A 17,188-nucleotide genomic window follows, 5' to 3' on the forward strand; every position below is an offset into this window, starting at 1 on the left:
TTTGTTGTTTTTCCCTTGCTGCTTTTAATATATTTTCTTTGTATTTAATTTTTGATAGTTTGATTAATATGTGTCTTGCCGTGTTTCTTCTTGGATTTATCCTGTATGGGACTCTGTGCTTCCTGGACTTGATTGACTATTTCCTTTCCCATATTAGGGAAGTTTTCAACTATAATCTTTTCAAATATTTTCTCAGTCTGTTTTTTTTTCTCTTCTTCTTCTGGGACCCCTATAATTCGCATGTTGGTGCCTTTAATGTTGTCCCAGAGGTCTCTGAGACTGTCCTCAATTCTTTTTGTTCTTTTTTTGTTTATTCTGCTGTGCAGTATTTATTACCAATATTTTATCTTCCAGGTGACTTATCCATTCTTTTGCCTCAGTTATTCTGCTATTGATTCCTTCTAGAGAATTTTTAATATCATTTATTGTGTTGTTTAGCACTGTTTGTTTGCTCTTTAGTTCTTCTAGGTCCTTGTTAAACGTTTCTTGTATTTTCTCCAATTTGTTTCCAAGATTTTGGATCATCTTTACTATCATACTCTGAAGTCTTTTTCAGGTAGACTGCCTATTTCCTCTTCATTTGTTTGGTCTGGTGGGTTTTTACCTTGCTCCTTCATCTGCTGCGTGTTTCTCTGTCTTCTCATTTTGCTTAACTTACTGTGTTTGGGGTCTCATTTTCGCAGGCTGCAGGTTCGTAGCTCCCGTTGTTTTTGGTGTCTGCCCCTAGTGGCTAAGGTTGATTCAGTGGGTTGTGTAGGCTTCCTGGTGGAGCGGACTAGTGCCTGTGTTCTGGTGGGTGGGGCTTGATCTTGTCTCTCTGGTGGGCACGTCCACATCTGGTGGGGTGTTTGGGGTGTCTGTGGCCTTATTATGATTTTAGGCAGCCTCTCTGCTAATGGATGGCATTGTGTTCCTGTCTTACTGGTTGTTTGACATAGGATGTCCAGCACTGTAGCTTGCTGGTTGTTCAGTGTAGCTGGGTCTTGGCGTTGAGAAGGAGATCTCTGGGAGATTTTCGCCGTTTGATATTACATGGAGCTGGGAGGTCTCTTGTGGACCAGTGTCCTGAAGTTGGCTGTCCCACCTCAGAGGCACAGCACTGACTCCTGGCTGGAGCACCAAGCCTTTCATCCACATGGCTCAGAATAAAAGCAAGAAAAAAGGAAGGAAGGAAGGAAGGAAGGAAGGAAGGAAGGAAAGGAGATTAAAATAAAATAAAGTTATTAAAATAATAAATAATTAGTAAGAAATAAATTTTAAAACGTTAAAAAAAATACAGATGGACAGAACACACTCACTAAAAGAGAAAAAGGGGGAAAAATATATATCTTTTGCTCCCAAAGTCCACCTCTTCAATTTGGGATGATTCGTTTTCTTATTCAGGTATTCCACAGATGCAGGGTACATCAAGTTGATTGTGGAGATTTAATCTGCTGTTCCTGAGGCTGCTGGGAGACATTTCCCTTTCTCTTCTTTGTTCGCCCAGCTCCTGGGGTTCAGCTTTGGATTTGGCCCCACATTTGCGTGTAGGTCACCGGAGGCCATGTGTTCTTTGCTCAGACAGGACAGGGTTAAAGAGCTGCTGATTCAGGGCCTCTGGCTCACTCAGGCTGGCGGGGAGGGAGGGGTACAGAGTGTGAGGCGAGCCTGCGGCAGCAGAGGCCACCATGACGTTGCACCAGCCTGAGGTGTGCTGTGCGTTCTCCCGGGGAAGTTGTCCCTGATCATGGGACCCTGGCAGTGGCGGGCTGCACAGGCTCCCTGGAAGGGGGGTGTGGATAGTGACCTGTGCTCGCACACAGGCTTCTTGGTGGCAGCAGCAGCATCTCTGGGGTCTGTGCTGATAGCCGCAGCTTGCGCCCGTCTCTGGAGCTCCTTTAAGCAGCGCTCTTAATCCCTTCTCCTCGCGCACCAGGAAACCAGAGGCAAGAAAAAGTCTCTTGCCTCTTCTGCAGCTCCAGACTTTTCCCCGGACTCCCTCCCGGCTAGCCGTGGTGCACGAGCCCCCTTCAGGCTGTGTTCATGCAGCCAACCCCAGTCCTCTCCCTGGGATCTGACCTCCGAAGCCCGAGCCTCAGCTCCCAGCCCCCGCCTGCCCTGTCGGGTGAGCAGACAAGCCTCTTGGGCTGGTGAGTGCCGGTCGGCACCGATCCTCTGTGTGGGAATCTCTTTGCTTTGCCCTCTGAACCCCGGTGGCTGCGCTCTCCTCTGTGGCTCCGAAGCTTCCCCCCTCTGCCACCCACAGTCTCCACCCGAGAAGGGGCTTCCTAGTGTGTGGAAACCTTTCCTCCTTCACAGCTCCCTCCCACTGGTGCAGGTCCCGTCCCTATTCTTTTGTCTCTCTTTTTTCTTTTGCCCTACCCAGGTACGTGGGGAGTTTCTTGCCTTTTGGGAGGTATGAGGTCTTCTGCCGGCATTCAGTAGGTGTTCTTTAGGGGTTGTTCCACATGTAGATGTATTTCTGACGTATTTGTGGGGAGGAAGGTGATCTCCACGTCTTAGTCTTCTGCCATCTTGAAGCTCCTCCAAACCTTGGGGGGGTCTTAACTTAGGTTTTCTATATGATTAGGGAATAGGTGGTGTTTGTTGTTTAAAAAAAAGGTCACAGAAAATTCCCCCCTTTCAGAACTTGACCTTTTAAAGAATTGTGTCCAAACTAGTTTATTAAAGATTATCCTTTTGCCTGACCAATCTGTGTTAAGTATAGGAAAGGGGAAGAATCCTGGAGGGTTTGAACAGCTTCACCGCCCGACAGAAGCACATTTTCCCCAGTGATGATTTTCTGGGGAAAACTGAAGACGTACAAATAAGCATAATGATCTGCAAGTTTCAAGTTTTTCCCTGTTTCTATCAATACACCAAGGGCTGCTGAGGGTCTAGATGGTTCTGTATGTAGGTCCCCATGATTGTAGGGAGGAATATAAAATTTGCTGACCATGCAGCAGGATCTCTCCTGTCTGGATGCCAGTGTGAAAGAACAAAGTAGTCTTTGGATACTGTGCAGTATCCAGGGACTAGGTAGAAAAAACCAAGATGTTAGCAATTATAAGAACATTATGAGTCCACTCTCAAGATCAGAAGTGCTTGGATTCTCTAGCAACCACTAGGATAATTTGTTTTCAGCTTGACTTCGAATTGGGTAGAGAATGGCCAGGAAACCGAAGTGATGTGGGGCTGAGAGTCCCAATTTTCAGAGAACAGAATACGCACTCCTTCTTCCATATGGTGATGCTTCCCATATTGACCTATATCATAAATTAATTTTTTAAAAGGAAATGCTTCAAAATGAAAAAGATTTTGACTGTAGAGATTAGAGACCCTTTTCTATATCCCCAGTTGAATAATTTCACCAGTAGCTCCACCATGAAACTGTTCAACACATAGAGTTATACCAAAAACATGTTACGGAAGGAGGTAGTATATGGTAGTCTGTGGACATCCTGAACACTGCCATAGCAGAAAACTATACTTCTCTAGGCCCAGTATGTACAGGTTTAAAAAATGTATCATTTCTAATTTAGTAAACAACTTGAAATATTTCAATTTAATGGTGGAAAGTGCAAAGAAGTTTGATAATGCTGTTTTAGTAACTCATAGAGAGCATATACATAACACCTAATGAATTCATCTCTTTATTGCATGTTGCTATTTAAAAAAAATTTACAGTCTCATAACACAACATTTTTTCTTGGTACTATAACAACAGTCTCGTGCCTAAAGACTAAGTGGTTCCAACTACTAAGCTAATAAGATACAAGACATACAATTAAGTTTACAAATTATAATGCTTTTTCTTTTTGGCATTAATTTAAAAAAACAAACAAACAAAAAACTTTTAAAATACACACCCAAGAGAGGAAAAAGTGGCTACTTACACCAGCACCAATCTAAAAAGTAGGTTTTTTTTTTCAACAATGGCACATGGAATTACCTGCACACAGCTTTCTGGGAAAGAAACGAAAAATGGAAATGGCAAAGAAGGCCTACCAGGATGGCCATATCAAAATGAGGATGATGAAAAAGGGCGAGAGGAACATGCTACACAAACTTGCTCCTTTATGTGACTCTCCCTCCACTTGTCCATTCCTTAAACTGTAAAACAAAGCCATTTTCAAAAGACAGTTCCAAACTTGAGCCAGATCAAATTTCTCCTGCTCTAAATAGAAAAGAATATATATAGAGGCACTTTAGTTAAGGAACAGACATAGCACATCCCACTCCTTCTCACCTCCAAGCTTTTTTGAGCAAAGTCTCGTCTGCACCTTTAATGTGGTGTACTTGCAGACCTTGGTACATAGGAGCTGGGGGAGCGCGACGTCTGCTGTGTATTTGTGACTGTTTTATTTGCTAGAGTCATCCATATAATGTGTAGAAAGTTGCTAAGTTTGCAGTGAGGGGGAAAAAACGTAAAACCACGGCTCTTGCCAACTCTTAGAGCGCTATTTCACAGCTTTCATGTAGCGCAGAGACCTTGCCATCTGCGCTAGGCATTATAGTTTATACAAATTATTTTTAAATAGCACGATTCCTGTACAGCGCACGCATCGGTATTCTGTTTGCCCCTTAACTGTCCCCATTACAGCATAAGCTCCTTGGGGGCAGGGGCTCTGTCTTGCTTACCACTGTAGCCCTACTATGCCTGGCACAATAGTAGGTGTTTCAATAAATATTTGTTAATTGACTGAAAAACTCAATTTAGTGAGTAAATAATGTTCTAGTGCAATAGGACAAACTACTCTCTCCACAGGAAACCCAACCACAACAGGATCAATGGAAAGAAAACAGAGAACCTTAGCTCCCCTCCCCCACTACTAATAAATAAAGCAAAGCAAAAAAAAAAAAGTAACAGTCCTCTTTATATATCATATAATTTAAGGATATTAAGAGTTGGTAGGTTAATGGTAAGCATCTATATTTTATTTTTCTAATGTTCATTGTTTTTATTCATTTCTCCCTGAGAGCTTTATCTTTTGGACTGAAATTTTACAGGTAGCGTTACTGACACACAACTTAAAATGACAACATATAAACAGCAAATCACATCAAACATACTTAGAGATAAATAGCTCTTGGCATCTCTGTTGGTGGTGTTGACATTTTGTGCATTCACTAAATGTCCTTTAGTCCAGACCTATATTTACAGAAGATGCAGCTTGTCCTACAAAACAGAAAATACCAAAAAAAAAAAAAAAAAAAAAAAAAAATGCACCCCATAAAATTTTTTTTAAAATAATTTTTATCCTTTCAGAGAATTCCTCCTTGTAAGTCTTGGGTGGGAAATTTTATTTTTAGAGTTTATAGGTCTATATTGTTAGGAAAACAAGCACATTATGGTAATTTTGTTCTTTAACAAGAGCATGGATTGCATTTAGATAGTGTTCTTTCCAAAAGCAATGTAAAGAAATCATTAAGAGTGCTTGGCAGAGAACTCGATGAAATTAGGGGGGAAAAATTGATGTCCAAGTTTTAAACATATAAAAGAACTCTGATTGACATTCTACATAATTCAGATTTTGTGCCAGATGTTCTCAATAAACATTTACAGACTGCATCCCCACATCAATGTCAGAAATTCTAAGCTGGTCCTATCAACTACTGATGCGATGCACCAGCATCATACTGTCAACTATCAAAAACCATTTTAAATCTATATTTTTCCAACACCAGTTTCACCAGTGAAAATAATTTCAAAGTATATCAAGCTTGGAAACCGTAAAATATTTCTCAAGCTTTATTTTTTTTCTTTTTACTCTAGGGAATGTCTCTGTATCTCTTTGAGGAGATAGTATTGTGCTTCTGAACAGTCATGGTGTTCAGGGGAAGAAGATGAGCCACACTCAATATGAATGCATATACACAAACGGGTTCTGAGCACATACATAAACATAGATTTTTTTTTTTAACCAAACATATAGGTCTCCAGACAACTCTCAGATTTCTATATACATTTCTTCATATATACACACACATACATGTACATACACACACATTCACGCATTCACTCGCAGATGAAAGGAGAAATTGCCACTGTTTGGATTGCAAGGCAGTGTAATGAAAAGTTCTAGTCACTTCAAAGGGCCGCTAATGAGCTTTCTAAAAAAGTATTCAAGGGAAATTAGAAATTAAGTTTTGTGACCGGTCTCTCCCGGCTGCTGTCCGTCATCTGGTTGGTAATGCGCTTGCGATTCCGTTTCAGTTTAGAAAGGTCTTTGTCAAACACTTCTCCTGAGCGCAAAGCGGAAACCAGGTCATCAAACTCTCCGCCTTCTTCACTGTTCTCTTTTGCTTTCCTCATTTTCCGTTCCCTTTCGCGTTGTTCCTTGAGCTGCAAATGGAAAGTGACCTCTTAGAGAAGTGTCAAAATAATATTGTGTTTTGTATTGAGTGGAGGTGAATTCTGTGGAACATGATGGTGCTTCAGTCCGCTGAGCCACATTTGTTGATAGCTGCCAGCCCCCTTGGATGTCATGAGAGAGGATGACTGGGACATGAGGGCTCATCAGAGAAGCAAGGAACAATGAAAAAACTGACCACCACTTTGTGATTAGACTCTTGCCGTCTAGAATCTGGGTAAACCCCATGATATTCTAGTTAAAAAGAGAGCAGTTAAGGCTACTCATATTTCTATGATGGAATAAGAAAGTTATCACTATTAAATAGACCCCAAATATTGGTTTCTTTGATGGTATAGAGACACTAAAGCAAATGCTCATTAGGCCACGTTCCTGACCTCAAAGGCTAAGCCTGTATCTACTGTGGATGCCTGGAACCTGCTATGCAAGAGTTACTATTATTAAGAGCCAAATAATACACACACATTATAGAAAATTTAGATATCCTTAAAGAATTAAGGATAATTTTTCCCCTTTTGTTTATCAAGAGATAACCATTGTTATCTAAGCTTTCTCACATCATTAAATATTCTTTAAAGACATGACTTTTAAGGACTGTGTAAACAGTCCACTGTGTAGCTATTACATCATTTAGAACTAATGCCCAGTCAGTAAACGGGTAGGTTGTTCCAGGCTAGGGCTTATCATAAAGACTGCTGCTCTCTTTGTGCACATGTATGATTACTTCTTTAGAATGATTTCTAAGAAGTGGAACTCCAGATCAAAGGAAGGGGATATATATTTTTAGGCTTTGGATATAGACTGCCACATTGCCCAAGAGAAACTTTCTACCAATTGAAACTCCCAGCAGCCTTCTAGATAGGACATTGATGCCCTCCTTCTTGCCAGCACGGCAGAGCGCTTCCTAAAAACCAAGGAGATGCAGCAACAGAACTTTCTGGGGGTGGAACTGGCCACCCACTTACCTGAGCCTCCATTCGAGCTCGGCGCTCTTCTTCCTCCTTCTTCTTTCTCATGTTTTCATTCTCTTGTTTGGCTTCTGACACAGCCTGAAGAAACTGATCAAAAATGCCAAAGAACTCATCTGGCTGTATTTTGCCAGCCTCTTCCCCAAAGTGTTTCACTGCTTTAGTAAACTGGAAGAAAGAAGGTTTTAAGAAGTTCAGTCTTCCAAGAGAACGCCGTGATCACATAAATATCAATCTCTCTCAAGGGGCTCAAGGTCAAATTGAGTCAAATATAACTCGCTGGATTTATCTTTGGCTGCTGAACGTGTCTATCAATCGCTTCTAAAGGAAAAAATGTAATACTCCACGACTTGTGAAACCATTTATCCTTGTCCACCTCATTTCAGCTTAACATCTATGATTACATCCTATGACTCTTTATTAACTAAACAGCAGTAAAAACAAGAAAGCAGAATATCACAGGGCAGAGCACTCCTCAGGATATAAAACTAAGAGCAAACTCAGCAGGGGTAAGGAAACTTGTACTTTTAACTTTTCTTTGAAGTAGTTTAGTATCATTTATTGGTGCCATGTAGTTAGTATCAAAAGCAAATAGGATACAGCGTTTCTTAGCTGCTTTTACTAATCATAAATAATATGGGTATTACTGTACTTCCTGGGCCTCAATTAGAAAACACTCACTGATTATGGAATCATTAAGGCAACTCAAAATTCATAACTGAGAATACAATTTTATTCTAAATCCTTTGTTTTAGAAGCCCTTTCAAGGCAAATCTTTTAAAAACAGATAAAATGCAAAATATTAAGGGCGAATTTTTAAAAATTAAATTAAAAAATACATAGGCTAACAAAATAGCACAGCCAGTCTTTTTAGTTTTAACATTTCTGTTTTTAGTTCTTCTGGTTATCTTCACAACTCGAGATAGTATGCTTTCAAGTGTCTTAGCATTATTATGACCATCCAAATACTGTTCAATGCCAGTCAAGTTGTTTTTTAGAACTATATCTCCTTCTGTAAGGATCTAATGCTATTACATCTAAACTACAACGGACGGTGTTTCTAACTTCAAGGTCAAACAAATTCTTACTCCCTATGCCTAATCAACTACTTCAAAATTTCCAGATCTTTCATTTTCTTCACAGTTTGAAACTCTTAGGTTGGGGAGGACTGCATAAATACTTCATGGTCTAATTGCTTTTATTTTTCTTGCACTACTTGTCTTTAGTATATTGTTAAGTTTTCCTGACATTTTGGCGATCCTATCTCTGTAAAGGAAATATTTTCAACATTTATTCTTAAATAAGACAATTTTCAATTGTTTTATATTTCATATCTTTAAATTTATAATAATGCTTTTTTACCATTTTTCTCTTCATCGAGGCGTTCTCAACCTTTTACTTATTTGGAAATATTTTATTAGAAACTAAGCTCTTAAGGGAAAAATACGACATTCTTCATACACCACATGCAGCGCTTCAGTTGCTGCATGGTTTTATAAGCTAATTTCTAAAAGTTCTGGTATGAACATAACAGCAACAGATAGACTACAATTGAGTTTCTAAAACATTGACGTTCAGGCATGTCAAAGCCATCCTGAATGATCTTTTTATCTAGGAATTCTAGTGATGATGAAGTCATGTATATTTTAGTCTTAGAAATCTGAACAAAACTAGTCCCAGACTAAAGTTCCCACACTAAAATTGAAAAAAAAAAAAAAAGTAGAGTTTGTATAAATCAAAAATTAACTATTCAGTTGATTCTTAGAAAAATGTTTGAGCCCGTGATGAAGTAGGTACTGTATTGCCTAGATTGAGGTGGGGGCCATCACAGGGGAGGCTGCTGACATCAGTTCACTGATTTCAATCAGGGGTACCAGGGGCTGGACCTCTAACAACAGTCGTTCAAACATATCTTGTCTTGCATTTATTTAATAACATTGGAGGTGGGGTTTCAATGTTGAGATTAGCTAGTGTATCTTAACATAGTCTACTTCTGAACTTTAATGAGTATGTGTGTACACTTACAATCATCCATATCTACAACTGAACAGGGGACCACAGAAAAATGAGATTCATTACTCAAGTTTCAAAGGAAAGATTCAAGTTAAAGCAAAAGAGTGTTGTCACAACTGAGAGATGGGCAGTGTGGAGGAACTCAGTAGGGTGGATAGCAGCTTAATGGCATTTGTTAACAATGAGAAGGGGACAAGAGAATGTGCACATGTATATGAATGTGTATAAATTTTAGAAGAGGAAATAACCAGAGAGAGACAGAGACGGAGAGATGGGGCAGGGGGATTTTAAGGTGTTGGATATTTGCCAATGAAAACTCTTCCCTTACAGGAAAACAAGATTTTGTAATAGCAAAATTCATTTTTTAAAAAAGTCTTATTAAAAATATGCCTTTTGGGGTTCCCTGGTAGCGCAGGGGTTGAGAGTCCGCCTGCTGATGCAGGGGACACGGGTTCGTGCCCCGGTCTGGGAAGATCCCACATGCCGCGGAGCGGCTGGGCCCCGTAAGCCATGGCCGCTGAGCCTGTGCGTCCGGAGCCTGTGCTCCGCAACGGGAGAGGCCACAACAGTGAGAGGCCCGTGTACCGCAAAAAAAAAAAAAAGTCTTTTGCAATGAGGCTCTGAATTAAAGTGCCTATCATTTAGTAAGTTCTTCTAGACATTTAAAGAGGGAATATCCTGCCCTCCTAAGTCTCTATCTCAGGCGAGCATCTTACAAGTTTCTGAAGCACAAGGCCTCAGTCATACCTTGATGTCACATTTCATCCTGCCCTTGGTTTTCATAATCCACTCTTTTCTGTTTCCCAGAGATAATTATAATAACAATCAAGGGAAAAACTATCAAAATATTTAAAACTGTCAAAGTATTTACTTGTTTTACACCATTCAGATACTTCAAGGTCTTACTAACCTAAAGGCCAGTTAGATAGAAAGCATGTTTTTCAACTGATCACAGCCCTAGAAATGAAAGTATACTTATAATATCTGAAAGTACCAGCTCTGTCAAGCAACACTCAGTGCGCAAGGGGAAATTTACCAGGTCTTTAGCTTCTGCTAGAAGATCTTCAACGTCAGAGAAGCTGAAACTGGCTACCGTGATGAACTGGCTGACAACAGACACAAACTTATCTCCAGGCCGTGAGGGCTGAGACTTCTGATATTCCAGCTCCTTAAACACAGGAAATGGATAATGTCAATGTAGGCTTCAAACACAGACACCCCTTTGTCTCATTTTCCTTATGCCTCAAATTTAATAAGTCAGAATGGCAAACCCATCAAAACTAGTGTAAAACATTTTATGATAGTCCAGTTCCCCCTGCCCTTCCACCAACCCTGACAGAGCCAAGCCTGTGTGCCCACACACAGTTTCAAAATGCAATTTAACCAGTCATCTGAGTACTTTATTGGTGTGATTTTGTATACTGGCTCTAGAATGTAAGGAGATTAGCATTTGGATAAAATTAACAGAAGTTAAACAAATAATGGAGAGCAAATTGGATTCAAAAGGTGTGTGACTGAAAGCAAGAGAATTTGACTGTTGATATTCTGTGCTCAGAGCTCTGGTACTTTTTATTTTTTCCTTCTCTCCATCTCTGCCAAGTCTACTTATTTCCTGAACTGTGATATCTAGGTCAGTAGAATTTCAACTGCAGCGTTTGGCACCATAACGCCGTTTTTCTTCTCATCCATACCATTTGGATTTTGTGAGCAGACAGGTAGGAGTATTTGTGTCTCATTAATCATCCATATTCGCCATTACCATGGTGATGAACACAGATTATTCAAATCAATTTCAATAATAATTTCAACCATGGCCAGATGCATCTTCTTATTTCATCCCACAAAACCTCTATGAGTGAGGCATTATTATCCCAATCGTACAGACACATAAATTGAGGTTCAGAGGGATTAAATTCTTTGCTCAAAGTCAAGTGGCTGATAAGTGATAGAATCAAAATTTGAACTCACGTCTGCCTGACTCCAGGGTCTCAGTGACAACTATTCTGTGTACCTACTGACCTATCTGGATCTCTGTTTTCTTCCATACCTGCTTTGGCAGAGATTCTAACAAGCAGGACAGTAGAGGTCACAGGCTAGCGGTTCTGATTCAGTTCTACCACTGATTTGGTACTTATCCATGGCAAGTAGCCTGGGCCTTAGTTTCTTCACTCATAAAAGGAGGGCAGGAAGCTTCAAGATGGCGGAAGAGTAAGACGCAGAGGTCACCTTCCTCCCCACGAATACATCAGAAATACATCTACACGTGGAACAGCTCCTATAGAACACCTACTGAACTCTGGCAGAAGACCTAAGACCTCCCAAAAGGCAAGAAATTCCCCACGTACCTGGGTAGGGCAAAAGAAAATAGAGAGACAGAAGAATAGGGACAGGACCTGCACCAGTGGGAGGGAGCTGTGAAGGAGGAAAGGTTTCCACACATTAGGAAGCCCCTTCGTGGGCGGAGACTCCGGGTGGCGGAGGGGGGAAGCCTCGGAGCCACGGAGGAGAGCACAGCCACCGGGGTTCAGAGGGCAAAGCAAAGAGATTCCCGCACAGAGGATCGGTGCCGACCGGCACTCACCAGCCCAAGAGGCTTGTCTGCTCACCCGACAGGGCAGGCGGGGGCTGGGAGCTGAGGCTTGGGCTTCGGAGGTCAGATCCCAGGGAGAGGACTGGGGTTGGCTGCATGAACACAGCCTGAAGGGGGCTAGTGCACCACGTCTAGCCGGGAGGGAGTCCGGGGAAAAGTCTGGAGCTGCCGAAGAGGCAAGAGACTTTTTCTTGCCTCTTGGTTTCCTGGTGCGCAAGGAGAAGGGATTAAGAGCGCTGCTTAAAGGAGCTCCAGAGACAGGCATGAGCTGCGGCTATCAGCGCGGACCCCAGAGACGGGCATGAGACGCTCAGGCTGCTGCTGCAGCCACCAAGAAGCCTGTGTGTGAGCACAGGTCACTCTCCACACCTCCCCTCCCAGGAGCCTGTGCAGCCCGCCACTGCCAGGGTCCTGTGATCCAGGGACAACTTCCCTGGGAGAACACACGGCGTGCCTCAGGCTGGTGCAAAATCATGCTGGCCTCTGCTGCCGCAGGCTCGCCTCGCACTCCGTACTCCTCCCTCCCCGCCGGCCTGAGTGAGCCAGAGCCCCCGAATCAGCGGCTCCTTTAACCACGTCCTGTCTGAGCGAAGAACAGACGCCCTCAGGCGACCTACACGCAGAGGCGGGGCCAAATCCAAAGCTGAACCCCGGGAGCTGTGCGAACAAAGAAGAGAAAGGGAAATGTCTCCCAGCAGCCTCAGGAGCAGTGGATTAAATTTCCACAATCAACTTGATGTACCCTGCATCTGTGGAATACCTGAATAAGAAAACGAATCATCCCAAATTGAAGAGGTGGACTTTGAGAGCAAAAGATATATTTTTCCCTTTTTCTCTTTTTGTGAGTGTGTTCTGTCCGTCTGTATTTTTTTTAACGTTTTAAAATTTATTTCTTAATAATTATTTTTTATTTTAATAACTTTATTTTATCTCCTTCCTTCCCTCCTTCTCCTTCCTTCCATCCTTCCTTCCTTCCCTTTTTCTCGCTTTTATTCTGAGCCCTGTGGATGAAAGGCTTGTGGTGCTCCATCCAGGAGTTAGTGCTGTGCCTCTAAGGTGGGAGAGCCAACGTCAGGACACTGGTCCACAAGAGATCTCCCAGCTCCATGTAATATCAAATGGCGAAAATCTCCCAGAGATCTCCATCTCAATGCCAAGACCCAGCTACACTCAACGACCAGCAAGCTACAGTGCTGGACACCCTATGCCAAACAACAAGAAAGAAAGGAACACAACGCCATCCATTAGCAGAGAGGCTGCCTAAAATCATAATAAGGCCACAGACACCCCAAAACACACCACCAGATTTGGATGTGCCCACCAGAGAGACAAGATCAAGCCCCACCCACCAGAACACAGGCACCAGTCCCCTCCACCAGGAAGCCTACACAACCCACTGAATCAAACTTAGCCACTGGGGGCAGACACCAAAAACAACGGGAGCTATGAACCTGCAACCTGCGAAAAGGAGACTCCAAACACAGTAAGTTAAGCAAAATGAGAAGACAGAGAAACACGCAGCAGATGAAGGAGCAAGATAAAAACCCACCATATCTAACAAATGAAGAGGAAATAGGCAGTCTACCTGAAAAAGAATTCAGAGGAATGATAGTAAAGATGATCCAAAATCTTGGAAATAGAATGGAGAAAATACAAGAAACGTTTAACAAGTACCTAGAAGAACTAAAGAGGAAACAAACAATGATAAACAACACAATAAGTGAAATTAAAAATTCTCTAGAAGGAATCAATAGCAGAATAACTGAGGCAAAAGAATGGATAAGTCACCTGGAAGATAAAATAGTGGAAATAAATACTGCATAGCCGAATAAACAAAAAAGAACAAAAGGAATTGAGGACAGTCTCAGAGACCTCTGGGACAACATTAAAGGCACCAACATGCGAATTATAGGGGTCCCAGAAGAAGAAGAGAAAAAGAAATGGACTGAGAAAATATTTGAAAAGATTATAGTTCAAAACTTCCCTAATATGGGAAAGGAAATAGTTAAGCCCAGGAAGCACAGAGAATCCCATACAGGATAAATCCAAGGAGAAACACGCCAAGACACATATTAATCAAACTATCAAAAATTAAATACAAAGAAAATATATTAAAAGCAGCAAGGGAAAAACAACAAATAACATACAAGGGAATCCCCATAAGTTTAACATCTGATCTTTCAGGAGAAACTCTGCAAGCCAGAAGGGAGTGGCAGGACATATTTAAAGTGATGAAGGAGAAAAACCTACAACCAAGATTACTCTACCCAGCAACGATCTCATTCAGATTTGAATGAGAAATTAAAACCTTTACAGACAAGCAAAAGCTAAGAGAATTCAGCACCACCAAACCAGATGTACAACAAAAGCTAAAGGAAATTCTCTAGGCAGGAAACACAAGAGAAGGAAAAGACGTACAATAACAAACCCAAAACAATTAAGAAACTGGGAATAGGAACATACATATCGATAACTACCTTAAATGTAAATGGATTAAATGCTCCAACCAAAAGACATAGACTGGCTGAATGGATACAAAAACAAGACGTGTATATATGCTGTCTACAAGAGACCCACTTCAGACCTAGGGACACATACAGACTGAAAGTGAGGGGATGGAAAAAGATATTCCATGCAAATGGAAATCAAAAGAAAGCTGGAGTAGCATTCTCATATCAGACAAAATAGACTTTAAAATAAAGACTCTTACAAGAGACAAAGAAGGACACTACATAATGATCAAGGGATCAATCCAAGAAGAAGATATAACAATTGTAAATATTTATGCACCCAACATAGGAGCACCTCAATACCTAAAGCAAATACTAACAACCATAAAAGGGGAAATCGACAATAACACAATCATAATAGGGGACTTTATGGACAGATCATCCAAAATGAAAATAAATAAGGAAACACAAGCTTTAAATGATACATTAAACAAGATGGACTTAATTGATATTTATAGGACATTCCATCCAAAAACAACAGAATACACATTTTTCTCAAGTCCTCATGGAACATTCTCCAGGATAGATCATAACTTGGGTCACAAACCAAGCCTTGGTAAATTTAAGAAAATTGAAATAATATCAAGTATCTATTCCAACCACAATGCAATGAGACTAGCAATCGATTAGAGGAAAAAATCTGTAAAACATACAAGCAGATGGAGGCTAAACAATACACTACCTAATAACCAAGAGATCACTGAAGAAATCAAAGAGGAAATCAAAAAATACCTAGAAACAAATGACAATGAAAACACGATGACCCAAAACCTATGGGATGCAGCAAAAGCAGTTCTAAGAGGAAAGTCTATAGCAATACCATCCTACCTTAAGAAACAAGAAACATCTCAATAAACAACCTAAACTTACACCTAAAGCAATTAGAGAAGGAAGAACAAAAGAACACCGAAGTTAGCAGGACGAAAGAAATCATAAAAATCAGATCAGAAATAAATGAAATAGAAATGAAAGAAATGATAGCAAGGATCAATAAAACTAAAAGCTGGTTCTTTGAGAAGATAAACAAAATTGATAAACCATTAGCCAGACTCATCAGGAAAAAAAGGGAGAAGACTCAAATCAATGGAATTAGAAATGAAAAAGGAGAAGTAACAACTGACATTGCAGAAATACAAAGGATCATGAGAGATTACTACAAGCAACTCTATGCCAATAAAATGGACAACCTGGAAGAAATGGACAAGTTCTTAGAAAAGCACAACCTTCCGAGAATGAATGAGGAAGAAATAGAAAATATGAACAGACCAATCACAAGCACTGAAATTACAACTGTGATTAAATATCTTCCAACAAACAAAAGCCCAGGACCAGATGGCTTCAGAGGTGAATGCTATCAAACATTTAGAGAGGAGCTAACACCTATCCTCCTCAAACTCTTCAAAATATAGCAGAGGGAGGAACACTCCCAAACTCATTCTACGAGGCCACCATCACCGGGATACCAAAACCAGACAAAAATGCCACCAAAAAGAAAACTACAGGCCAATATCACTGATGAACATAGATGCAAAAATCCTCAACAAAATACTAGCAAACAGAATCCAACAGCACAGTAAAAGGATCGTACACCGTGATCAAGTGGGGTTTATCCCAGGAATGCAAGGATTCTTCAATATACGCAAAACAATGTGATATACCATATTAACAAATTGAAAAATAAAAACCATATGATCATCTCCATCGATTCAGAGAAAGCTTTCGACAAAATTCAACACCCATTTATGATAAAAAACCCTGCAGAAAGTAGGCATAGAGGGAACTTTCTTCAACATAATAAAGGGCATATATGACAAACCCACAGCAAACATCATGCTCAATGGTGAAAAACTGAAACCATTTCCACTAAGATCAGGAAAAAGACAAGGTTGCCCACTCTCACCACTATTATTCAACATTGTTTTGGAAGTTTTAGCCACAGCAATCAGAGAAGAAAAAGAAATAAAAGGAATCCAAATCAGAAAAGAAGAAGTAAAGCTGTGACTGTTTGCAGATGACATGATACTATACATAGAGAATCCTAAAGATGCTACCAGAAAACTACTAGAGCTCATCAATGAATTTGGTAGAGTAGCAGGATACAAAATTAATGCACAGAAATCTCGTGCATTCCTATACACTAATGATGAAAAATCTGAAAGTGAAATTAAGAAAACACTCCCATTTACCATTGCAACAAAAAGAATAAAATATCTAGGAATAAACCTACCTAAGGATACAAAAGACCTGTATGCAGCAAATTATAAGACACTGATGAAAGAAATTAAATATGATACAAATAGATGGAGAGATATACCATGTTCTTGGATTGGAAGAATCAACATTGTGAAAATGATTCTACTATCCAAAGCAATCTACAGATTCAATGCAATCCCTATCAAACTACCACTGGCATTTTTCACAGAAGTAGAACAAAAAATGGCACAATTTGTATGGAAACACAAAAGACCCCGAATAGCCAAAGCAATCTTGAGAATGAAAAATGGAGCTGGAGGAATCAGGCACCCCGACTTCAGACTATACTACAAAGCTACAGTAATGAAGACAGTATGGTACTGGCACAAAAACAGAAATATAGATAAATGGAACAGGATAGAAAGCCCAGAGGTAAACCCACACACATATGGTCACCTTATCTTTGATAAAGGAGGCAGGAATGTACAGTGGAGAAAGGACAGCCTCTTCAATAAGTGGTGCTGGGAAATCTGGACAGGTACATGTAAAAGTATGAAATTA

The 17,188-nt window shown here is 40.6% G+C and overlaps 1 protein-coding gene across 2 annotated transcripts in view; it reads right to left on the reverse strand.

Moving 5' to 3' along the window:
* Positions 1-3,625: 3,625 nt before the first annotated feature.
* The window catches only part of DAAM1 (dishevelled associated activator of morphogenesis 1), a 179,173-nt gene continuing 165,610 nt past the window's right edge, over positions 3,626-17,188 (reverse strand). For both annotated transcript variants that reach the window (XM_082647226.1, XM_082647225.1), the window contains 3 exons: positions 10,371-10,502; positions 7,319-7,489; positions 3,626-6,325 (listed from right to left, as the gene is read on the reverse strand). In XM_082647226.1, the coding sequence (XP_082503352.1) occupies positions 6,116-6,325; positions 7,319-7,489; positions 10,371-10,502 (513 nt within the window). In that variant the 3' untranslated portion in view covers positions 3,626-6,115. The remainder of the gene's footprint in view (positions 6,326-7,318; positions 7,490-10,370; positions 10,503-17,188) is intronic.

Source organism: Grampus griseus (genome assembly GCF_964374135.1).
Source record: "Grampus griseus genome assembly, chromosome: 2".
Lineage (NCBI taxonomy): Eukaryota > Metazoa > Chordata > Mammalia > Artiodactyla > Delphinidae > Grampus > Grampus griseus.